Genomic DNA, 24355 nt, shown 5'->3' on the forward strand with positions numbered 1-24355 from the left:
CTACAAGACTACAAGAATACTAGAATGCTACATAGAGTCTGTATCTTATTCCATACATTGTACTCCATACTCTATTCCATAACCTACTCTCTATTCACTGCGACTCGACTGTACTTTTGCCTCGTTGAATAATCGTGTCATCGCACGACTCGAGACAGCAATCGATCACCGCCCCACAAAACCCACAACGAGCGTCCCGTCTGTTGCAACGACGGAAGCAAGGGACGCCTCGCCCGGCCGGATTCTGGACCGCCGAGATTTGGCACTGTCCATGTCCACTGGAATAGTACAAAGTATCCACTGTCCATGTCCATGTCCATGTCCATGTCCTTGTCCATGTCCTTGTCCAGGATCCACCGGCGCGCCCGTCTCCATAACCCGTTTCTTTGTTCTCCATCAAGTGCTAGCTAGTGAGTCAACTAGTCCTCCATAGTTAGTCCTCCGTACTAGTTAACTACATACTCCGTACGGAGTACACATGAAGCATCCGTTCTTCCGATGAAGTCATCGCCGCCGTCATCCAAATAGTCCAACCCAGTGAGGCTCGGGATCGATCATCCAGCCCAACGATCTGCTCCCCCCCCCCCTCTTCCCGCCGGGAGAAGGGGGGAAGGGGAAGAAGGATAGTCCAATCGCCTGCTCGGCATGGTGGATCAAGCATCTCCCTCTGTTTCCTCCGTAATAAAGACGGGAGTCGTGCGACAGTGCCCGGTCTCGACGCGACCGCCTCCGAACAGGCCCTGCCGGTCGGTGATTGGTTGCAAGTTCGTCCTCGAAGATGAGGAGTCTATCGTCTGCGTGGGCGGATCTCTTACCAGCAACAGATGAAACTTGTATTCCGTAGTTTGCTGGGTTTGAAATTGTTTTTTTTTTTTTTCTTTCTTTTCTTTTCATCGTTTACGGTGTGGTGTACATTTGAGATTTATTCCATGAGATGAGCCCTTTTTACTCCGTAGAAAGAGGTATTCCGTACTCCGTACTCCGTACTCTGTCCCTAGGTGGGAAGTTGGGAACGGGGGAGGTCATCTTCGCCTCGCCTGCTCACCAGCCGCCACAGCTGCGGCTGCAACGGCGGCGGAATGACTGGCCGCGGTGCTGGCGACGTTGCTCGCATGTGCCAACAGGAATTTGCAGCAGGTCAGTGTATACTTGCACGCCCGTGTCCACGTCTCGTCGTTCTGGTTGAACCCAAGCTTGATGCTTGCATCGCCAATTTTGTCTCGCTTGATCTCGTACGGTAATTTTAGACCCGGAGCGGTGAAGGTGGGCTGGTGATGATAATGGCCGCCACCACCACCACCACGCCGCGGTGAGGCGGCCGGGGCCGGGGAGCTCTCCACAAATTCGCCCAGTTGACGAAGGCATTCTAGAAAGGCCACCATTCCTGCATCGAATCGGCGGTGGAGCCAGGGCAAGTTGAGCGGTAGGTCGCCCGATGAAAACAAATCTAACGGTGTAATCTTGGGCTGGTCGTGGCCAGTGGCATTGGCCCCAGCAGCGGCGGCACTCGGCTGAGTCGGAGACTGTTGAGGATACTCGACTTTGTCGATCCGGGAGGTCGAGCCCATGGGTCGTAGGCGGTAGCCGCGGAACTGGAAGCCCATCTTCTCCGCAATCGTCGCCAGCAGTAGCGCGGTCTGGCCCCAGGCAGCGTTGATCTCCGGCCATTCAACCGACGGGTTGGTCAGACGGCCGAGGCGCAGGCCGTTGATAGTCCCAAAGTAACCGTCGTGGCCGATGCAGAACGCATCATTGTAGACATTCGTCCGTTGCAGCCGCTCCAGCTGCCGCGAGTCGTGGTCGTAGCGCATGTTGAGCGCGTCGCGTTCCTTCTGGAACTCCCCCAGCGTTAGCGCAAAGGCATTGCGGTCGCGCCAGAACTGTTCCTCCTCCAGATCGAGCTGGCGGGACTCTTCCTCGAGAGCAGCAATCTCTTCGTCTACAGCCGCCCGGTCTCGCTCCAGCTCGAGAAGTTCCGTATACGCCGCCTCCTCGGCGGCCAGCGTCTCTCTCAGCGACTGTTCCGCGGCCTCGAGCTCCTCAGCCGTCGGGACAGACGAGTTCAGTTTCTTCAGGAACGAAATATATGCATCGCGTTCTCTGGTCGCCGACACCAGCCGCTTCTGCAGCCCGTCCACCAGCATCTCCGTGCACTCCGTACACACCGGGTGGTCGATATCGGAGCGAGCAGACACAATCTCGAACAACTTGGCCGTCCGTTCCACCTGCTCCGAGAAACTCCCATCCCCCTCGCCATTCTCCCCACCCGAACCCGTCGCCGGTCGCTGGCTGCTGCTCGCCGCACCCCCGGATCCCACCACATCCCCCATATTCGCGGCTGGTATCGCATGGTGCGGCACGACTTGGGACTCCGTGAGCATGACAAACGACATGTTCCCATTCTCTGCTCGCCCCATCCGCGCATTCACCCCCTGGCGAGGCGCCGGAATCGACCGTCGATACACCGGCGATGTAGATTGTTGCGAGACGCGCTCGTACAGCTCTTGTCGTTCCTGCGGGTACACCGTGCGGTTCGTAGACGTGTTGCTTCCATGCTCTGGAAGAGTTTTACCTGTAGCTCCTGTCTCTAAGTCAGCACACTATACTCGTCTCTTTTTCTAGGGCCCCTTAGGCACTCTCTCTCTCTCTCTCTCTCTCTCTCTCTCTCTCTCTCTCTCTCTCTCACCGATAAGCAGGTCGAAGGCGGCCGGATTCAGGGTTTCCAGAGACCCATCCAACTCTAAAGGTGCTCGACATTTCTGGCAATACATTTCTGCAAGAACACAAGTGCAGCCTTATCCGCATCGTGGTTCTGGTTCTGTTCAAATGAGGGGGGTGGTTGGGAGTGGCCGATAAAACCAACGGGCGAAGGAGACGTCATGTTGTACTTGCGTGTTCCGTGGCTCCGCCTGGGCGCTGCTTTTTTTTTGTTTGCAGAAACGCTTCTACGGTTGTTGTTGTCTACAATCTACAACTCCCCCGCCGAATCTGCCACTGTACGCTGGGAACGACGTTGACTGAGTTAAAACAATAAGCTGGAGGTATGATTTCCTCATGAATTTTCTCACGACCAAAACGAGGGCTCCCTGCTGTGCGATGTGCCCCGGTTCGCCCTCCGTCCTGAGCAGTTCGTGTCGCTCAACTGCCGCTGTGAAACGTCGTCCTCTGGATCTCCAACGCGCTGTTGGCTCAGCTGCTGGGTGAATTTTCTCTTGTCTGGCCATGGAGCCTCCGACCAAACGACCCCGCCTGTCCCTCACAGGCGGTTCGAAGCACGCCCCGGACGATCTGGATCTGCAAGAGGCACGCGCAAGAAACGACCGACGGCTGAAGTCGGTCTTCGAAGATATTTTTGCGAGATACGGACAGGACTTTACAGATGTCGGAGATGAGATTGATCTTCGGACAGGGGAGATCGTGGTCGACAAGGGACACCTTCTGGGGATGCAAGGCGAAGAAGGAGAACACGACTCGGGTGGCAGCGAGCACGAAACCTGGCCCTTTGAGCCGGGTGCACCTGCGCCTACATCTCCAGGCGGGCGCGGAGAACGCGATGCAACAGCAAACGAGAAGATGCAAGGTTGGGACACCCGGCTCTTGGCGGATGCGGAAGGACCAGCACAGAGCCCTACAAGCGAGCTGTCTACAGCGGATCATGAAACCAGCGGCAGATGGTCTCGGTCTCCTGGTCCAGAAGACGAAGATGACCGGGCTAGTGTTGATTCTTTGTTGGACTCGGCATTTGCTATTCCAAATGACGAGAATCCCGACAATTCAGGCCCGCAACGGAACTTATCTCCAGGGCGTCCAGCCGCGGCTCCAACAACAATCATGCGTGAAGTGACAGAAAAGGCAATGGACCCCATATGGCGCGTTCCTGACATTGGCCGGAAGCTGTCCACCCCTGCCTTTCGCCAGGAGGACCACCCACCTCCCACCAGGCACCATGATCCTAAACGCCCCCCATCTCCACCTGGTGCTGGCTCCCTCTGGGCGCTCCCGGAGAGAAAATATAGGACCAAGGCCACTCATTTGCCGAAGGAGGAGGAGGAGGAGGAGGAGGAGGAGGAGGAGGAGAAGGATGACGAGGCCGAGGCCAAGGATTTCACCGCCCCGAAACCAATCCAGACCGTCTGCGCGGTCGACTACCATGAGCCCTCTGATGGGAGCGAGTCCGAGGACCCCCTGCAAGAAGATTTCATTGTCCAAACCCCGAAAATGACACCATCAAGAAGGAAAGGAGGAGGAGGGGGAGGAGGAGGGGGAGGAGCACAGGCTAAGCAAGCCAATCCGGTCACGTCAGGCAGGACCTGTTCGTTTTGTAAAGGGTACTTCCTCTACGCCAACTACGTGTCGCACCTCCGGACGATTGTCATGGCAGGGGTTTGGGACGGGCAACATGATATTACGAAAGTTCAGAAACTACTCAACGAGCTAGATAGATTCGATGATTCCGTGCGCGCCCCTCCATCTACCCCCAGCGCCGTGAGATCGCCCGAGATTGTTCACGATGAGGATACACCCATGAGAAGCCGACGGGCAAGGACGATGATCACGCCTGACGAGGCACGGCTCATCGTCCAGATGAAATATGTACAAGGCAGCAATTGGAAGGAGATCCTCAATCGCTTCCCCGACAGACAGATGCCCCAGTTGGTACAGTGGAACAAGATACACTGGACGGACCGATGCGCTAAGCCGCCGACGCAGTCCCACCCTTGGTCAGATGCAGAAGTGGCGCAGCTGAAGACCCTGGCTGCCCAGATGGGTAACGACTGGGCGACGATCCGCGCACAGTTCCCCAATCGTCGACATGCCGAGCTTGAGTTTGAACTTTTGCGTCTATGGGTGGTGGATGACGGTGCCAGCGAACCGGCTTCAATGCCGACAGCAGCGGCAGCAGCAGCAGCAGCGCCCCGCGATGTTAGCATGAGAAAAATGCGCTCGGGCGATAGAGATGAGGCGGATGGCACCCCGGAATCCGAGGGTATCAACACGAAAAGTGGCGCAGCGATGCACCCAGACCAGGCGGTTGAAGCGCCACATCATGCCATCACTCATAATGATGAGACTCGCGCTTGCCAAGTGGATGCGTTAATCTAGAACGGTGGCGAAAAGAAACCAGATCAATTTTTTTCAGTTGCGAGGTTGAGATAGGTACTATTATCTGCAAGCTTATCGTATTGGCTTGTATCGACTATCGTATCGATTTTAGTGTATCGATATCGTATCGTCCTCAATATTGGCTTCTCGGAGCGACGGTTCGGCCGTAAGTTCGGAGATCTGCTGGAAAGTGTATTATTTTGCGTCCCTAGCATTCAAGACATCCTCTAGCTTGGTGTCTGTTGCGCCGCCCACGTCTCCGGCCTTGGCCCAGAAGCGCGACAAGTGTCTGGATCCAGAATCAGAAAGCACCGTCACGATGCGATGGCCCGGTCCAAGCTTCATTGCTGTCTTGACGGCTGCGAAGCCTAGGTAGATTGTTCTTAGCCAATTGGGCGCCATAGAAAACCTTTTCTAGAGGAAGATAAACCACTTACAATTCACGGCGCTGCTGCTGCCGATGAAGATGCCATCTTTCTCCACTAACCATCTCGCCATGGCTAGGGCCTGAGCATCGGTCACCCGGACCGCATCGTCGACGAGCTCCTTGCCTGCCTCAAAATTTGCGGTGACGCGGTTGATCCCGATCCCCTCCACGATGGTATCAACCTGCGGCCGTCGACGGGTGCCTTCTCTCTCCTTGATGTCGAACATGACGCCGTACCGAACCCTGTTGTACAAGCCGCTGCCCTGAGGATCTGCCAGGACCACAGTGAGCCCAGGGATCCGCGGCTTCAGGTAGAGGGCTACGCCGGAGATAGTTCCACCAGTGCCAGCGCCGGCCACGAACGCATCGAGCCTCCCTTCGCATTGCGCATATAGCTCCGGCCCTGTCCCATCATAGTGTGCGCGCCAGTTGGCTTCGTTCTCGAACTGGTCTGCGAAATAACCCCTGCCACGAGCTGTTCGCAGCCCTTCCATTTCCGCGGTATCGGGCGTCGAAACGCCCGACTCTACTGGCGACGGGGTGGTGGAAGACAACGTGTGCGCGTGTGCCAGGGCTCGCGCCCTGTTGACAAAGTTCTCCTTTTCCACAATTGGGGCAGGGGGCACTCGGTCCACAATGGCGCCAAGCTTGAGCAGTAGATTGGATTTTTCAATCGCTTGGTCGGAGGGCATGCAGCTGTAATTTCGTTTAGTACAGATACAGAAGGCAGCGACGCAAGAAGACATTGTATACGCACATGTGCGCCAGATAACCCTTCGCCCTGGCCAGAGCCGCAAGCGAGATCCCTGTAGAACCAGACGTTCCTTCATAGATGGTATCCCCAGTTCCAGGCGTCAAAATGCCCTTTTCCTCGGCCTGTCCACAGTCTCAGCGGGGCCGTCTATCTATTTGTCGTCTTCGGCGATACGTACAATCTGGATCATGCTCAGAGCGACTCGGTCCTTCGAGCTCTGTCCGGCGCCATTGAGAAACTAGGCAGAGTGTTAGAAGAATTCCTCCTAGCTACCAACACGGCAGTTCCGGGGCACACATACTTCGGCCTTACCCAGAATCTCACAGCCCGTCGCATCCGACAGAGATTTGATGCGAAACAGTGGCGTATTCCCAATACACCCCTCTACGCCCTCCACAATCGCAGGAGGCCCCGTTCGAGCATTCAATCGGCTTCTTGAAGCCTCTGCCGTGTCGTCATCTTTCTTCTGGGGGCGCAAGCGCTGCTCCAGCCCGAGAGCGACGACAATGCCAGCTAGAAACGCCGCTCCTATGTAGAAGCGGCTGTATTCATTCATGCTGAAGCTGCTCGTCTCAAACGTCGCAGAAATGCGTTGTGTGCAGTTCGGAGACTGACTGAGGCTCCTCCTGGTGGGTGGGCGTGATGAAATAGAGAAAGCTCAGACCACCTCGTCTCTTTTTGTCCAAAGTACCAGGAACGACCTCCGTCCACACCCTCTCACTGCTGCCGGGCCTCAACGTCTTCCCCGATGGACTCCCCGGTCGTCACCCAGCTGTTCAGACAGCTCTTCCGACATCCAGCATGCCAGTCACTTCGGCAATCCTCACCAGCGCTCACTCGCAGAGCAGACTCGGTGCGCGTGCCGGGCGCGTGCCGACAACAGACTCGACCATTTTTCACGCGGCAGCTGTTTAGACGCAAAAACGCCGGCAATGGGATGATCTGGTTGAATCGATGGGATCTTGAGAAAAACATCGAGGAGGAGTATCGCTCGTATCCCTTGGTGACAGCGAAAGAGTTGCGCAGTCGCGGGGAGCGGCCGCGGCAGGTGAAGATGCTGACACGGGAGTTCATTGACGGTGAGTGTTCAAGGGGGACGAAACGATCGAAGAATCAATCAACAGATGCTAATGGAGTTATTTATGTGTCCAGACAGTCTTTATAATCCCAATTACGGCTATTTCTCGAAGCACGCGACCATCTTCAGTCCCGGTGACCCATTCGACTTTAACAGCATTGACGATGGCCCGGCATTTCATCGGCTGCTTGGAGACCGGTATATCGAATTTGAGGACAAGCTAGATGAGTTTGTTCCTGACGAGGCACGTCAACTATGGCATACACCGACCGAGCTGTTCCGGCCGTACTACGGCGAGACGATTGCAAGGTATCTGGTCTCGAACTACAAGTTGACTCTGTATCCGTACCACGACTTGATCATCTACGAGATGGGGGCTGGAAACGGGACGATGATGCTCAACATCCTTGATCACATCCGAGACACCGACTACGAGGTGTACCAGCGGACCAAGTTCAAGATCATTGAGATTTCGCCTGCGCTCGCGGGGTTGCAGCTGAAGAATCTCCAGGACTCGGTCAACGCCGCGGGACACTTGAACCACGTCGAGATCATCAATCGCTCCATCTTCGACTGGAACACGTATGTGCATTCGCCGTGCTTTTTCCTCGCGCTGGAGGTGTTCGACAACTTCTCACACGACGCCATCCGCTATAACACCAAAACCTTGCTGCCTCAGCAGGGCGGCGTTCTAATCGATGCGAACGGCGAGTTCTGGGAATATTACAACCTCCACCTCGACCCGATCGCCGCGCGCTTCCTTCGGGTTCGCCAGGCAGCTGCGCGACAGTCCTTCTCCACGCCGCTGGGCTCCCGATACACCCGTGGCATCCGCAACGCCTTTTCAAACCGAGACAATACCCTGCCCGAATACATCCCGACCCGGCTGATGCAGTTCTTCGAGATCCTCGACAACTACTTCCCCGCCCACCGGCTTGTGGCTAGTGATTTCAGCAGCCTCCCGGATGCTGTCCCTGGGTTGAATGCGCCGGTGGTGCAAACTCGGTACAAGAGACGTACGGTCCCAGTGTCCACGCCTTTTGTAAGTTCCTTCCCTTCTTTTATCTATATTGTTTCTTTTCTTTTTTCGGTTACTAATCACATTTCAGGTTCACCAAGGCTACTTTGACATCTTTTTCCCTACAAACTTCGACGTCGTCGAGGACATGTACCGCGCCATCACGGGCAAACTGACGCAAGTCGTGCGGCATGAGGATTTCATGCGCCGCTGGGCGTACCTCGAGGATACGGAGACTCGCAACGGGGAGAATCCCATGCTGGCCTGGTATAAGAACGCGAGCATGCTGATGACGGTGTAATAATGTTGTACTTGTAAATTTTATCATTGTACTGGGTACTGGGTACTCAAAATAGAAGTTCAGCCCGTCACCTTGTCTTTGTTTTTCCTGTATACAATAAGCTTATAGCTTCGCTTGGTCCTTCTCCGCTCCCTGCCAAGCAAAGGCAATCTTCTTGCCCACCCCCGGCTCGACAATAACATTGACAATGGTCGGGCGGTCGCTCAGGAACCCCTCACGGGTTGCCTTCTCGAGCTCCTCTTCGCTACGAACAAAGTAGCCATTGCCCCCGCACATGGTAGCCAGCTGTTCATAGCGGGTCTCGTAAAGAAGACTCGTGGACCGAAGCCCCAGTTTCTGAGTTTGGTCATCATTCTCTGAAGAAATGGTATCGTTTGCCGCCGTCTGGTCCTGCAAGACTCGCCACGCTGCCTCTGTCGCGGTGTCCCCGTGGTAGATGCCCGAGTTGTTGATCACAAAGATCAGCGCCGGGATCCGGTACCGCGCCATGGTCTCGATCTCCATCGCGCTGAACCCGAACGCGCTGTCGCCTTCCAGCGCGACAATCTTCTTCTGTTGCGTGGCCCCGACGCTGGCCGGGGCGACCGCCGTGTTGTATGCTTCATGCGCGGCAATGACATACCCCATGCCGACTCCCATTGTGGCGTAGGTCCCGGCGTCGAGTCGCTGGCGGGGATGGCTTAATGGGAAGACGGAACGCGAGATGTCCATCGTATTGGCACCCTCGGAGACATATACGATACCCCCGTCCTCTTGGGGTGAGACCGTGTTTAAAGTCGTCTTGATGATGTGGAATGCCCGCTGGTAGGTCAGAGGCGCGTTGGCAGGAGTGGGCGTCAGAGCCGCCTTTTGGGCCTTGGCCTCGTTCTTTTCCGCAGATGCAGCAAGCAGCCGTGGGAACTGGCTCTGCGATGGCGTGTATCGCCAGGTCGACAGCGCGGTGAAGAGTTGGCCCACCACCAGGTTGATATCACCGATGATCCCCAGCTCTGCACGTCCAGCGTTGCGGCCAATCTCCTCGGCGCAAAGATCAACTTGGATGATTTTCGCCTTGGGGTCCCATTTGGGCGCTTCTCCGAAATGAAGGATCCAGTTCAGGCGCGCGCCGAGAACCAGAACAACGTCTGCGTGCTTCAGGGCCGCACTTCGTGCACTCGATGCATTCAGCGGATGGGAGTCGGGGAGTATGCCCTTCCCCATCGGCGTCGGGAGGAAGGGGATCTGCGTCTGTTCCACGAGGTCTCGGATGATGGTCTCCGCGCGCGCATATGCTGCGCCTTTCCCCACGACCAGGAGCGGCGCACGAGCGGATTTCAACAGTTCGGCTGCCTTGGCAACCAGAGCCGGATCTCCGCTTGCCTTCGGAGGAGGCGGAACAGCCGTGTCTTGAGGCTGTGGTAGTCGGAAACCGGAAGACGTCTTGCCCTGGATAATATCGGCTGGGAGATCAACAAACGTCGGTCCCGGTCGGCCATACCAGCAGGTACGGTAGGCATTCTCGACAGCTCCCTGTATAAAATTCAATGATGAGGCGCGCACAGCAAGCTTTGTATGAGGTGTGAGCAACGAAATGGCATCCATTTCCTGAAATGCTCCCTTGGTCACGCCGGTGGTTTCGGCCGATCCAGCAAGGACCAGCAAGGGGAAATTATTTGCAGAAGCATTGCCTATCTGAATCAAATCAGCATATATATACACACACATTATATATCCATCTTCGTCGTCGGGGAGAGAAGGTGTTCTTGAGAACAGGCAACCGTACTCACTCCTGCAAGAGCGTGAAGCACACCCGGTCCTCCCACGACCAGACACACTCCAGGCTGCCCTGTTATATAGCCATACACACTCGCCGCATAGCTGCATGCCTGTTCGTTTCGAAACGCAATAAATCGGATCCCCAAGTTGATCGCCTCCTCGGCAATTTCCACGACGGGGATCCCAACGAGGCCGAAAATGACCGTCACGCCGAGATCGCGCAACGTGCGAGCAACGATCTGGGCACCAGTTGCAGTAGGCATGGCAGCTGATGGTGTAATGGAAAAACAGGAAAAATTGCTAAGAAAATTCCCACAGCAATCGGCAGCACTGGAGGCTCCAGCTGGACAGTCAGACCGAGCAAGAAGCAATTAGGAGAAAACTCCCGAGGCTCGATGTGACGTAATCTTCCGCAGGATCGAATCCGAGGGACAAAAAGTACAATATTTGGATTCCATACGATTGATTATGATAACATAGAAAATAGTTGTTTTTATCGAGATAATCTGTAAGAAGTGCCATGGATCGTTATATCATATTGAGATGTATGTAGTAGAGGTATTCAGCCATCAGACATCTGATAACTGAATCATAGCTAAAGACACGGTATGCTTCCTGTGCAATATATAGTTTATACATGAAGTATGTAGGCTAGTTGAGAGTCCCGAAAGAAAGAAGAGGCTAGAATTCAAACTCCTTGCGGAAGACGTTGATATCCATGCCAGAAACAACCATATCGGCCAGGTCCCGACGACCCATCTGGCTGAAAACGCGTCGGAGTGTGTCGTAGAGGTTCGTGCTCTGGTTCTGGCTGATGTGGAGCATCCGCTCGAGCTGTTCGTCGTCAAGCCCATCGGCGCCGCCGACAATCTCGCGAGCCCGCTCTCGTCCTTCCTGTTCGACAACACGGTGCATAGCCAAGGCGCCCAGCAGATGTTGTGCGGCCTCTGGATAGCATCCGATGTTGATACACGAGACGCCCAGGTTGTAGCGTGCACGTACAAAGTTGGGGTTGATGTTCAACGCCTGCTCGTAGGCCTCGATGGCCTCTTCAGATCGACCAGAGTTGGCCAGGGTGGCGCCCAGACGGTTCCATAGCAGATGGAGTTGCTCCTTCTGGTTCACCGTGCCAGACTCGGTTGAGGCCAGCGCAGCAGAGAAGCAGTCGACCGCCTTGTCGTATTCCTCCGCGCAGTAGAACAGAACACCCAGGCCGACCTGGACATCAGGGTCCATATGCTCACCCGACGGTGACAGCTGTGCAGCTTGAATAAAGAGGTCGATGACACGATCGTGTAAAATTTGGCGATCGGTGAACCCGAGATTGCTGTCTGGAGTGATGTTCTTGGGATCGATGATGGTCGGGTACTTGACGGAGAGCCACCGTTCGAGCGTGCGGTAAGCTGTCGAGTCGTACCCTTCGTTAGTGTACGACACCGCTAGCCCCATCAAGGCATCGAGATTGTTTGGGTCGATCTTCAACGCCTGCTCCAAAGCGCGAATGGCCGGGAGTTCCTTCTCGTTTTGTGCCTGGGCAGCACCAAGCATCGTCCATGCCTGGACATGTTGAGGATCCTTCTGGACGGCAGCTTCAAAGGCCAACGCCGCCAGAGACAGATTGCCACCCTCTCGCATGATCTTCACGCCTTCCTCGAAGGGGTTGCTCACCGCCCGAAAGACGTTGTCCTCCTCGAACAAGTAGTCACCCAGCTGGGGGTCGCGGAAACGGGTGTTGAGGGTATCAAACCCATCCCACTCTTCCAAGTCACCGACATGCATACTATCCTGGACTTCAAATCCGTCGTCTTCGACTAATTTCCTGTTCGTTGTCGTCTCAGCCTGGGCCCTTTGCCACACGTTTTCAAACGCATCCACTCCTTGCTCTGCACCACTGGGGACTGACCTGTCAAGATCATTCAGTTCCGCCTCAATCGCCGCCTCGGCCTCGTCATCGAGAGTCTGGTTGCCAGCGGTTTCCATCTCAGCAAACTGGGCTTCCCAATTTTCATCATCAAGCTCGACCATTCGCCCCTTGCCCTTGTCTTGGACCGTGGCCTCGCCAGGCTGCTGCTGCTGTTGCTGTTGCTGCACCCCCATCTGGTTGTATACCGGCCGCATCATCCCCAAGCCCCCCATCCCCATCGTCCCCATGTATGATCCCATCCCCATAGGACGTTGGTATCCGGCCATCATCGGCGAGGCAGTAGATGTAGCAGGGCTCGCTGTCCGCGGCATGCCGACCCGACTCTGCTGTTGGAAGCGGGCAAATTCAGCCGGAGTAAATCCAGGACCATTGTTCATCATTGCTCCTTTCGGTCCATTAAAGGCGGCTTCCATGCGTGCTTGCTCGCCGGGGTCAAACTCCGCAGCCCATCCAGGCGAGCCCGTCCGAGGCGATGCTGTCTGGAACTGGTCTAATTCCCGCCTCAGCTGTTCCATAGCAAAGGGCTGCGGAGCAGCAGCCGCGGGGAGTTGTCCCGGCTGCTGCATGAATTCATCCATCATCTGATTACAACAACACAGCCATCGGTCAGCGATATCCATAAAGAAAGAATCACAAGAAGCCCTTAGATACCTGGTCCTGTCCACCCATCATCGCCCTGCTTCTCATACCTTCTTGCAACCCCCCCGGGCCCATCCCCACCAACCGATCACGCTGGAGTGACTTGTCATCCTGGACGTGCTTGGTGAACTGCGTCAACGGGTTGCCGGCCGTCGAGCACTCGGCGCCGCCAAGAAACGACATGTTTTCCAAGTGGGCTTGCAGAGACTGTCGAAAATGGTACTAGCAGAACGCAGAGTGCTGAGAAGATGATTCTCAAGCTGGATGTTGTCAAAAACGCAAGATAAGACAACGAGATAACGTGGGGTTTCTCTAAGCTCGGAACGGCTGAGCGTGGATGCCGAGGTCTGGGGGCCGAGTCACGTGTGGGGGTAGCCTCAGTCCCTGACTGAGTCCACTGTCAGAGTCCACTGTCAGAGTCAGGGTCAGAGTCAGAGTCAGACTCCTTTCTGAAATAACTAAGAGGAATGGTATCTTAGAATCCCGATCTCTTTATCTTACAGATCATCAAATCGTCTATTACTAACTATATATGTATTGTACATGTGGTCCAGATGTAGAGGTATGACTAGGCTGCGTTTTTACCACTCTTGGCCTGTTTGACGGATTCGGGTTCCCTTCTCCGTTCTACTGTATTCGATTTTCAGCTTGCGGCCGTACGGAGTCCGCAGTTGAAGGATCTCACGCCCGATCTGGGCGCTGCGCTTGTCGAGAAATTCGGCGTGGACGAACCCGCGAAACTGGCCGTTCCGGCGGTCGACCGACACCCGCACGTCAATCACGTTGGGCACGTCGCGGAAGAGTTCGTTCAGGTCGCGGTCAGTAAGCCCAAAGTGCAGGTTGGCGACGAAGAGTGTCCTGGTGACGGGGTTCTCCGGTCCCCGCTCGCTGGCGGAATCCCGCGCAAACTGGACGATGATTCGGCGGCCCTCGTAGATCTGCAGGTTCATTTCGTCCACGGCTCGCTGGGCGGCTTCCACGCCGTCAAAGGCGACGTATCCGAAGCTGTAAAACAGAAACTCGTCAGTGCTGTTGCGAAAGAGAAAAAGAACCCCCTTACCCCCCCCCACAAAAAAAAATTTTCACACACTCACCCTCGACTAATACCTCGGGGGTCGTGGGCAATCGAAGCATGCTGCACCACACCAAACTTCTCCATTGCTCTCCGCAGATCATCCGAAGTAACATCATAGAACAGGTTCCCGATATATATCGTGTCCTTGGGCTCCGGCAACATCGAGAATTTGTAATTGGTCTGGCCCTCTCCGGCTTCTTCGTTCGCAGCCTCCGGCGTCGTGCTCGCAGTCGTCTTCTGCTCCGATTCTCCCTGCACACCAGCATCAACGGTAGAGGCGTCTGCTTCGGCCAGGGTAGAGGTTGTTGCCGTCGACTCCGTGGCATTCTCAACGACGCGGGCTTCCTCCTGGTCCTCCACCAACGCTGGAGTCTCCTTCTCGCTGCGGTTTGATACGTCGTCGCTGACCCATCGTCGCTGGAATATGTACCGTTGGGTATGGGTGTAAACAGACGACAGCGGAGGAAATGCTGCAGCCCCCGCTTGAGATGGCGTTCGTGTTATTTGGACCCCCCTCGGCAGAATACTCGGCTTGGAAAGCAGACGACGAGCAGCGCTCCGGCGTAGGCAATGCCTGCAGATACAAACTCCTGTCAGCAAACGAGACAACCCACGCGGAGAGGGAAGAGACGTTAGAAGAAAATACTTGCATTATCGCGGATATCTGGGGAACAAGAAAAGCGCTTTAAAATGATAGAGCACTGCTGTCTCCTACCTGGGGATTTTGCTGTCTCTGTCGCGCATCATCGAAAAATGAGGATGATCAGTTAGCTGACTAAGTAATTTATAATCGTACTGTACCAAAACGAATCATACGATTTCGATATATTGTCTTGAACTCTTAAGGTCTATGTAAGAAACCACAGGCACCAGAGGATTAATTACAGATGACTCCAGTCATATCTTGAATTATTGCATATCATACATTCTAACGTGATACACTGTTAGTTATTAGTGTATTCCACTTGTCATATCCACATTGAAAAAAAAAATGAACCCAATCCGAGTAAGAAGGTAGAGCTGAGAGATAAGAACTTTTGGAGCGAGACTTTAGCCTCTGGATCCATTCATGCCTTGGGAGATGTCGGCATTATAGAGAGGGGGTATAGGAGGGCCAGCCGTGTTGATGTCGTATGTTTGGGGTGGTAACATGCTGGGAAAGCGAGGCATGGCTCGAGGCCCGTCTGCAGACACAGGTTGAGATATCCTTGTCGAGGATAAATCGTTAGGCGTCTGTTGTTGTTGCTGCTGCTGTTGCGATTGTAGATCTGATGAAAGAAACCACTGGCTGTTTGCGTCAAAGTTGGAATTTTGGATATAATTGTCCCACGCATCCTAAAAATAATATTGTCAATGGTCATCCCAAAAGGTCAGGATGAGGTGTGCAGACTCACCCAGTCCAAGTTCACCTGCATGTCAGGCATTTGTCCAAACATACTGCCCAAAGGCGAAGGGGCTCCTGGCAAATCTGTGGCTGGAGCTAGCCCTGAAAGAGGCACATTCGCATCAGACATCTTGAATGCCGAATCGTTGAATGCCGAAGGCCCAGTTGGTATTGGACTCATCCCACTGCTCAATAGTCCGAGGGTCATGGCGGCGTTTTGTTTCTCATCCTGAGATTCGAAAAGGGTAGGGGCAACAACATTCGGTTCGGGGAGTGGATGCGCCAGGTGCAGCTTGCCAAGCATGACTTCAAGAACAGAGGTTGCCTTCCAAGCCTTCAGGGACTGGTCTCGGATTTCATCCCAAATTTCCTTCGAACGCCTGAGCGCAGCAATCATCTCCTCGCCTCGCTCTCTGCCCCATGTGTAAATATCACCTGATTCCCTCCCTGCCGCCTGTATCTGCTGCGTTTGATGAAGGTCTAGACAGATAATGGTGGCTGCCAGGAGAAAGTCGGATGTGCAAAGAGAGCTCAATCTATTCTGCTTAGTGCTCCGGTGCCCATTTAGCCCGGTTTCCCCATGAAGCATCGACTGGAAATTGAGCAGCTCCATGGCGGAATCAATGCATGTTTGCCGGGAGTAGGTGAAACGAGGATTTTCACGCGCCCGGGTCAGAAATCGTCGATGTAGAACACATTGCGCCTTGTGATACACACTTGCGATCTACAAACTGTCAGTTGAAACCCCAAGGCGTAAAAAAAAAAAGCCAGCGACATTGCAAGACTTACACTGAACCGTACAATGATGAGATTGGTAGGATCCATGTGAGATTCTTCAATTGAGCGAGGTTTAAGATGCTCCGGGATCATATCTCTTGCTTGACGAAGCTCAGCATCAATCTCCATGACAGTGTCGTATGGAGTGCTTTGGACGGCGGCCGCGGCTTCAGTAACGCGTCCAAAAGCATGCACCAGTCGGTACTTTGCAATCAGTTGCGAGATCGGCGTAGGCTCACTCAGAGGACGTGAAGGAGGAATCTCTGTAGAGTCCTCACTAAAGTCATCATCATAGAGATTTCGCGGGGGTTCTGTGTCGCTGTCTGTGGTACGCAACATGCTCGGAAGACCAACTTGGAAGGAAAATGACAGGTCTGTTTGCTGTACAAATGCCCAGACCCGCCGTCGCATCTCACCTTGAAACGGTGTGATGTTGGGGAACATCTTTGAGTCTCGATGGTATCCCATTCGCATCGCTAATCGCGCAACCACGCCCACAAGAACCCAGGTCGATACATCAGCCTCCCTCGTCTGACAGAAGTCGCCGTGGAGGTGGAAGATCAAAGTCTCGATGAGGTGTTGGTGCGGTCGTGTGTAATCCGCTAACGCCAGGCATTGAGCCATTTGATTCCGGTACGTGCCCGCCATATCCAAGGATTTGCCCCGGAATTCTGCCGGCTCATCCTCTTCCTTATAATATGATAATAGAGCCAGTCTCATCATGGCGAAAAGCATGCCGATCCAAACAAGAGAAGTCTGCGAAGGATCTTCCCAGTGTTTATTATACTAGAGATAAGATCAGTGAGCACTGTTTCTAGGAGCATTAAAGACTGGTCTGCTTACCTGCACCTGAAAGGTGGGGGCGTGAAGCAGATCTATCAAGAATTCGTTTAGCACTCTATTCCGAGTCAAAAAGGAGGCACCAAGGAATGACGTACGAGTGGCCGGATCATGGCTGTTGAAATAGCGGGTGACCAGAATATCAGCCATGTACTTAGACGGGAACGACGACATGATCTCCGCCCTACTGGTAGTTGTCATAGAACCGAAGAAAAGACTCGATCCCGTCATATCCGTGCATGGCTTTGTGGCCTCAATTTTCGCAGCATGTTCCTCGTATTGCTTCTTATGTGTGGAGAAATAATTTCGCACCTCGGCGATCTACAAACGAACAGGTCAGGATACCAGGTCAAGCCAGGGGAAATCAAAAACAAGTCACCCACATCGTCCAGTACAGAGGCCCAATGTGCATCACTGATATACAAAGGAGCCTTATTATCCATCTTCATGACCCCGAAAGATTTGGTGACCTGTTCGGTGTCGCTCTCCTCGGGACCCGCAGGTACATCTTCATCCAGATCCAGATCCAGATCGTTCGAGTTCTGAACAGAACCGCCACTACTCTCGCCCGAGATAACCGCCATGGCAGCAGCGGGGCCCGCAGACTGGGATCCGTTTGTCATCAGGGACAGGACCAGGCTTTCCAGCCGATCAATCCTGTTCTGCATATCATCTGGTGAAGTCGGGGTGCTCTGGAGAGGCGAGCTCTTTTTCCGTGTACTCACTTGGGCATATGTACAGGAAGATGCATCGCCCCGTTTGACGCAATTCTCGCAAGGGTGCGCACGGTTGCATTTCAGCCTATGGCACACAGGTCAGGTAAACCATATGAACAGGAAACCAAAGGTCATCTTACTTCCTGTGGCGACAAGGGGCGCATGAAAGGGGAACTCGGTTCCTTTTCCTAATGATCCTGTATTGGCCTTCAGGCGAGTGTGCGCCCGCACTCGAAGAAGTGGTGGAAGGGGGTGTGGGCGTCATGGCTGCCATATGAAATAAATGCGACGGCGGGGAGAGTTGAAAAAAGATGTTTGTTGGACCGAACAACGACAGGAAAGCACCCTATCGCTAGTGGTGACAAGCAGGTTATCAACCCACAATCTCCTGTCGTTTCCTGTGGAATTCCACCACTAGAAATGACCCCGCGATCCGACCGTTTCTTGGGGATAGCCTTGACGCTGCTGCCTATCCACTCAACCTTTCCACATGAACAGCCTTTCAAAGCCTTCTACTTCCGCCGTGTGTCCAAGTCAATAGAAACCCCACACAGGCGACTCTGGCTCTTGTTTCCAGTCTCCCAGTTGCTATAACGTTCGCGATCTGGATTCACCACGGATTTATCAAGTGGATAACTTGACAGATAGTCGTATCGTTAAGGTCTTGGATCCCGTGCAGATTTCGATGAATCATTCAGCCCGAGAAAGACACTGGATATCGAAAATCAGGCGCGAGGTAACAAAAGCCTGCAGCGGCGGAGTTCAGCAACAGAAAAGAGAGTGGGGTTTGCGGTTCAGCTGCGCTTCATGTCGCAGAACTTACCCTGGTTTTCAAAGGACTTCTGTTGGTTGAGAAACGGAATCTCTGGCTGCTGCACCCAGGGTATGAGGGATTATCCTGTCGAGGAAGAGGGCAAGTTCAGCCTACCAACTTATCTCCAGCGTTGTTCGCATCGCCCAGCAGGTCCGTATCGGCCACCGTAGTCCCTGGATTTGGGGGCGGTTATGGTTGACGTAACTGGGCACCTGGCGGGTCGTGGTTATGTATGTGGTAAGTAGTACTGATAGTCTGACCGTAACACTGCCTGATAGCGTCTAACGAACAGAAAAGCAGAGGTCTGACAAATGCCTCTGTTAGTCTTGGCAATATATACGTAGATACCTAGACAAGGGGTCAGAGTTACCACGCAGTAGTTCAACTTGAACGCGCAGGCTGCGACAAGCTTATGCCATGGGGCCACATGATGAATGAGGTAGTACCGCTGGTTAAGGTTACCGTACGGTACCTTGAGGTAACTACCTATACTCGTATGGAGGAGGCACTTTGAATATACATATAGTATGGTATCTACACCTAGCACCTATATTACTGGGAGTATGGGTATCTAAGACATACCTCAATACCTACTGTGATAGCTAATAGAGAGAATGATTTTTAAATTATTCTCACCTGGGAAGACTCTACTCCGAGTTCACTGGCACAAGTCAATATAGACTTAGGTAACAATACCGGTATAATTCTGTAATTTACAACGCTAGCTGCATCCGGCGTCTGATCCCAACCTTAGCAACTTTCGGGCTCCACTTGGTTTGTCAGCACGAGTCGATCCCAGCTCTGTGATTGGTCTTGTCGGTTCCAAGTTAAAAGCCTTTGACTCACCCTTCTTGTCTCAACAAATCAGATTCCGAGGCCGGTTCGTATCGTTTCCAGAACAGTCGGTCTGTGAAATGCCGGGCATTGATATCTAATCAACAGAGTAACAAGATATTAGTTTAAGTACTTAGTACAGGTACCTTACCTAGTTAGGTAGTACTAGATTATAGGTGAATAAATACTTTGAGAAGCTATGTAAAGTTAATAGGTGTAACTATACTCATCAATCTACATGTAACTACTCCGTATATAGAGGATACAGTATTTTTGTACGGTATAATTTGAAGTCCTCTATATACTGTAATTATAGGACTCTGCTTCAAGGATAAGTACCCAAGGTATTACATAAGGTAAGTAATTAAAATATAACTACGAATTTACTGATTAGTACCTATAGAGTAGAGTGTCTATGTACCTGCCTACCAAGATAGGTGTAAACATATTGGTCAATACTTTACTATATGCACTATGCACCTTCTCACTAAACAATCAGTATAGGACTACTGCTCGTATGGAGAATGTCTATAAAAAGCTATCTTCCATCTTTTTATATATAGGTAGCTATAGATATCATCAATATAGTATGCTCTTTAGTATCACTTAGTCTTATTCTACAAAGTACACCCAAATATATAATTAGTTGGTTGGTAAGGTAGCTATCAATATTTTTTGAGAACAGTCATAACCTAGTAGTCTTGGAATTAAATTACAGCCAAGGCAGACTCCTCAGATCGAAAATAATACCTTACCCTTGACTCCTAGAGACGGGAATCCCAGTGGTTAGATGCTCGCAAGGTGGTCTGTGGTTGCTGGTGATTGACTGATTGCTGCGCCAGCTGCATTTCAGCCCGCCAACAGTTAATAGGATGGATCACTGATTCGACAGCCTCGCCTTCCATGGGTTTTCTGAGACGTCACCTGCAGCTCTGCGCCACGAAAACGATTCTCATTTGCTAACTCCCTATGGATGATGTACTACATAGCACGACACGCTCATTCATCCTGCTTGACGGTGGGGTAGATAAACTTCCCTTCCGGCCTCCCCCATCAACTTTCGTGGAGAACCCTTAGCACTCACGTTAAGTTTCTTCTATTATTACCACTCCTATTATCGTTGAATCATATCAGTTTATAGTTTTATCCCCATTCGGATATCTCTTTGGAAATGTACAGCCAGAAAGATTTCGGTGATTCCCAGCGTGGCGGTCGGGGTCGAGGCGGTGACCGAGGAGGAGGAGGAGGAGGAGGCCGTGGACGAGGCGGCGATCGAGGCGGCGATCGAGGCGGAAATCGGGGCCGTGGGGGAGGTGGAAGAGGCGCAATGGATCTTCCAATCCGTGGCGGTCCTCCTGGTGGCAGAGGAAGAGGTGATGGCGAGTTCAGGGGCCGTGGTGGACGTGGTGGTGGTGACGGCGATTTTAGAGGTCGTGGACGTGGTGGTGGTGATAGGGGAGGCCGTGGCGGAGGAGGATTCCGAGGCAGAGACCAGGCCCCGAAGAAGATCTACACGTGAGTGTTTTATATATATTTTTTATCGTCGCTGTCGTTCAAAGACAGCGTTCGTTTGTTAAATGTGTTGTTGTGTGTTAATCTTTGGTGGGTGTTTCACAGTCCTCAAAATGGTCAGAAGGCTGAGCCAGACATGGCTGTTCTGAAAAATGAAAATGGCATCATAGAAAGCCTGAAACAGAAGTACAGCAAGGCTATGCGTCAGGCGAAATATCCAGAACGACCTGGGTACGGTACCCAAGGCCAGAAAATCCTGCTTTACGCCAACTATTTTGAGCTCTCCAGCAAGGCCAAGGAGTTGTTCCGCTATCATGTCGACATCGCTGCCGAGGGTGGCAGGACTCCCACGGGCAAGAAAGCCAAGCAGATCGTCAGGCTCTTGCTCGATGAGCACTTCCTGCAGTACCAGAACAGCATCGCTACTGATTACAAGTCGACTCTCATCTCACACGTCGAGTTGCCCAAACAAGAGGAATATCTTGTCCGCTACAAGGATGAATACGAGGATGACTATCCGGAGCAGCCCAAGGTTTATCGAGTGTCAGTGCAGTTCACAGGTAACCTTCGACCATCGGATCTCTTGGATTACCTTTCCTCAACCAATGCCAGCGCCATCTTTGACTCCAAAGCCGAGGTGACTCAGGCCATGAACATTATCCTTGGACACGACCCCAAGACCGATCCGCGCACCGTCTCGCTCGGTGCAAACAGACACTTCAGTCTTATGCCCAACCTGATGGAAAAGCAGAGTCTTGGCGCTGGATTGGAAGTCCTGCGTGGCTTCTTTGTTAGCGTTCGTGCGGCAACCTCGCGCATGCTGGTCAATGTACAAGTCAAGTACATTGCCTGCTACCAAGAGGGCGAGCTGGCGAAAGTGATCGAAAGCTACCAGTATGAGAACTCTCGTAACATTTACAGACTCGAGGCCTTTTTGAAAAAACTCAAAGTTCAAGCAACCCATATTGTCAAAAAGAACAAAAAGGGACAAGATATTCCCCGCTACAAGACAATCGCAGGGTTGGCTACCCAGGCGGATGGGAGGTCCCTGGAGAATCCTCCCAGAGTAGCGAGGCACGGTGCTGGCCCTCGAGAGGTCCAGTTTTTCCTAGGCGGGGAATCCCAGCAACCACCCCAGAAAGCGCCCGAATCCAAGAAAGGTGGCAAGAAGGGCAAACAGCCCCCCAAGGCTGGCCCTACACCGGCAGGTAGGTATGTGACGGTGGAGCAGTTCTTCTTGGAAAGTGAGTAAACCCCGAGAAGTCTCTTGGCCACCCCTGGTCGACATTCACTAAGAACTCCCTGTTATAGAGTATAACATCCAAACCAACAACAACTTCCCCGTGATGAACGTCGGGTCCAGACAGAATCCATCTTATCTCCCCGTGGAAGTTTGCCTTGTCGTCCCTGGCCAACCGGCTGGCACTAAGCTCACCGGGAACCAGACGCGGGCGATGCTCAACTTTGCGGTCCGAGACCCGGAGCAGAATGCGTCGTCCATCGTGACAAAGGGCGCGCAAGTTCTTGGTTTCGGATCCGCATCGAACAGGGCTCTTGTAAGACATGATTCCTGCTCGTCTTTTATTTTATGTACTGACAATATAGACATCATTTGGCTTGCAGGTCAAACCGGAGCTAATCACCGTTACCGGACGGGTGCTCCAATCTCCTCGAGTCTTCTACAAGGACAAGAAGATGATCGAAACTTCCAATGGGAGTTGGAACATGATCAAGATCAAGTTCTTCAAGCCCGCCCAGCTGCTTTCCTGGACATGGCTCTACATAGATGGCCAGAGAGGCCGGCGCTTTTTCCAAAATCAACCCTTGGAGGATACCGTGAGCCGGTTGGGTGCCAAGCTGAGTGAGATGGGTGTGCAGACAAACCCTGCTCTCCCGGGAATGAAGATCACTCTGTCTGGCAACAACACGTTCGAGGAGATTGACAAAGCAATCGGGGCACTGATGGATAGACACAGGCCAAGTCTCATCTTTACCATCTCCCACAATGACGATTCGGAGATCTACAACTCCATCAAACAGATATGCGACCTCCGCCGCGGAGTACGCAACGTGAACGTTCTGGCGCAGAAGTTCGACGGGGCCAACGACCAGTATTTTGCCAACGTGGGTCTGAAAATCAATCTCAAGCTGGGCGGCGCCAATCAAGCTCTCAACCCGGCAGAAATGGGTATCATCAGCGAGGGCAAGACGATGCTTGTCGGCATCGACGTCACTCACCCTTCTCCAGGGTCTGCAAAGACGGCCCCCAGTGTTGCCGGGGTTGTCGCATCTATTGATTCCTCTCTCGGTCAGTGGCCTGCAGATATCCGCATCCAAACCGGCCGCGTCGAGATGGTCGCAGCTCTGGACGCCATGGTCAAGACACGGCTCGAGCTGTGGGCCAAATTCAACCAGCAGAAATATCCCAACAACATCATCGTGTATCGAGACGGGGTCTCCGAAGGTCAATATGACACGGTCATCGAGCAGGAGCTGCCCCTGATCAAGAATGCGTGTGAGGAAGTATACCCGGCCAGTGCAACCAAACAGGGCCTGCCCAAGATCTCGATCATCGTGGTCGGAAAACGGCACCACACCCGCTTCTATCCTACCCGCGCCGAAGATGCAGACCGGTCCATGAACCCCAAGAACGGCACCGTGGTGGACCGCGGCGTGACCGAAGCCCGAAACTGGGATTTCTACCTGCAAGCCCACACGGCGCTCAAGGGCACGGCACGACCAGCGCACTACTTCACCGTCTGGGACGAGATCTTCCACGCGCAGAAGCCCAAACCCCCCTTCCAGAACGCAGCAGACATCCTCGAAGACCTCACCCACAGAATGTGCTACCTCTTCGGCCGTGCTACAAAATCAGTCAGCATCTGCCCGCCAGCATACTACGCCGATCTAGTCTGCGAGCGCGCCAGATGCTATTTGAGTCATGTCTTCGACCCGACACCCATGGCGACCCCCTCTGGGAGCGTCATCGGCGGACAGGCCGGTGAAGCAGCGCTCACTTCCAGTGATGTGGAGATCCATCCTAATGTACGCAATGTCATGTTCTACATCTAGGGAAGGGTCTGCACATCTCCGACAACTTTTTTTTTTTTTTTTTTTTTTTTTTTTTAAACCCCTCACAAAAAAAATTTATCATTCCATCTCACTGTTTGGAAATGTTGGGTGGATACTCGATTCGATTTAGATCCGTCGAGCATTCTCAAATAGTGAAATGAAATAAATCATATACATCACAGAAGAACAAGTGCCGTAGTTTGTCCATAAGATAAACCATTGCCTAGGCTGACTAGTAAGGTTGAACGGTTCAATACATGGCTCTTGTTGGCTAGATAGAGCTTTCTCATCGAGACAGAAATTCAGCAAAACGGACACAGTAGACTGGCGTT

The 24355-nt window shown here is 53.1% G+C and overlaps 9 protein-coding genes across 9 annotated transcripts; 4 read left to right on the forward strand and 5 right to left on the reverse strand.

Annotated features, from left to right (window-relative positions):
• Positions 1–881: 881 nt before the first annotated feature.
• Positions 882–2847, reverse strand: ASPZODRAFT_133085 (hypothetical protein). The gene is made up of 2 exons (XM_022723180.1): positions 2687–2847; positions 882–2581 (listed from the first exon to the last, which is right to left on the reverse strand). The coding sequence occupies exon 2, from the start codon at positions 2391–2393 to the stop codon at positions 1023–1025; it is 1371 nt and encodes a 456-aa protein (XP_022580605.1). The 5' UTR covers positions 2394–2581; positions 2687–2847; the 3' UTR covers positions 882–1022.
• A 52-nt stretch (positions 2848–2899) lies between these two features.
• Positions 2900–5310, forward strand: ASPZODRAFT_2053071 (hypothetical protein). Its single transcript, XM_022727613.1, has one exon. The coding sequence runs from the start codon at positions 3223–3225 to the stop codon at positions 5101–5103; it is 1881 nt and encodes a 626-aa protein (XP_022580606.1). The 5' UTR covers positions 2900–3222; the 3' UTR covers positions 5104–5310.
• ASPZODRAFT_67217 (hypothetical protein) lies at positions 5299–6840 on the reverse strand (the record flags this gene model as incomplete). The annotated part of the gene is made up of 5 exons (XM_022729437.1): positions 5299–5471; positions 5541–6226; positions 6288–6406; positions 6463–6522; positions 6586–6840. 5 exons carry the CDS (start codon positions 6838–6840, stop codon positions 5299–5301), a joined length of 1293 nt encoding a protein of 430 aa, XP_022580607.1.
• Positions 6841–7032: 192 nt separating this feature from the next.
• ASPZODRAFT_67697 (hypothetical protein) lies at positions 7033–8681 on the forward strand (the record flags this gene model as incomplete). Its single annotated transcript, XM_022729483.1, has 3 exons — positions 7033–7363; positions 7437–8404; positions 8472–8681. 3 exons carry the CDS (start codon positions 7033–7035, stop codon positions 8679–8681), a joined length of 1509 nt encoding a protein of 502 aa, XP_022580608.1.
• Positions 8682–8783: 102 nt separating this feature from the next.
• ASPZODRAFT_152330 (hypothetical protein) lies at positions 8784–13182 on the reverse strand (the record flags this gene model as incomplete). The annotated part of the gene is made up of 4 exons (XM_022725844.1): positions 8784–10352; positions 10448–10704; positions 11201–12941; positions 13012–13182. 4 exons carry the CDS (start codon positions 13180–13182, stop codon positions 8784–8786), a joined length of 3738 nt encoding a protein of 1245 aa, XP_022580609.1.
• Positions 13183–13406: 224 nt separating this feature from the next.
• Positions 13407–14808, reverse strand: ASPZODRAFT_133089 (hypothetical protein). Its single transcript, XM_022723181.1, has 3 exons — positions 14725–14808; positions 14094–14648; positions 13407–14004 (listed from the first exon to the last, which is right to left on the reverse strand). Coding segments are annotated over exons 1-3 (981 nt in total). The 5' UTR covers positions 14727–14808; the 3' UTR covers positions 13407–13580.
• A 316-nt stretch (positions 14809–15124) lies between these two features.
• ASPZODRAFT_67377 (hypothetical protein) lies at positions 15125–18056 on the reverse strand (the record flags this gene model as incomplete). Its single annotated transcript, XM_022729454.1, has 7 exons — positions 15125–15409; positions 15469–16182; positions 16248–17021; positions 17079–17110; positions 17174–17396; positions 17459–17876; positions 17932–18056. The coding sequence occupies 7 exons, from the start codon at positions 18054–18056 to the stop codon at positions 15125–15127; spliced, it is 2571 nt and encodes an 856-aa protein (XP_022580611.1).
• Positions 18057–18501: 445 nt separating this feature from the next.
• Positions 18502–18791, forward strand: ASPZODRAFT_133092 (hypothetical protein). Its single transcript, XM_022723182.1, has one exon. It carries the CDS (start codon positions 18599–18601, stop codon positions 18773–18775), a length of 177 nt encoding a protein of 58 aa, XP_022580612.1. The 5' UTR covers positions 18502–18598; the 3' UTR covers positions 18776–18791.
• Positions 18792–20263: 1472 nt separating this feature from the next.
• Positions 20264–24078, forward strand: ASPZODRAFT_133093 (hypothetical protein). Its single transcript, XM_022723183.1, has 4 exons — positions 20264–20954; positions 21057–22195; positions 22263–22507; positions 22557–24078. The coding sequence occupies exons 1-4, from the start codon at positions 20611–20613 to the stop codon at positions 24021–24023; spliced, it is 3195 nt and encodes a 1064-aa protein (XP_022580613.1). The 5' UTR covers positions 20264–20610; the 3' UTR covers positions 24024–24078.
• Positions 24079–24355: the final 277 nt, after the last annotated feature.

Source organism: Penicilliopsis zonata (genome assembly GCF_001890105.1).
Source record: "Penicilliopsis zonata CBS 506.65 unplaced genomic scaffold ASPZOscaffold_8, whole genome shotgun sequence".
Classification (NCBI taxonomy): domain Eukaryota; kingdom Fungi; phylum Ascomycota; class Eurotiomycetes; order Eurotiales; family Aspergillaceae; genus Penicilliopsis; species Penicilliopsis zonata.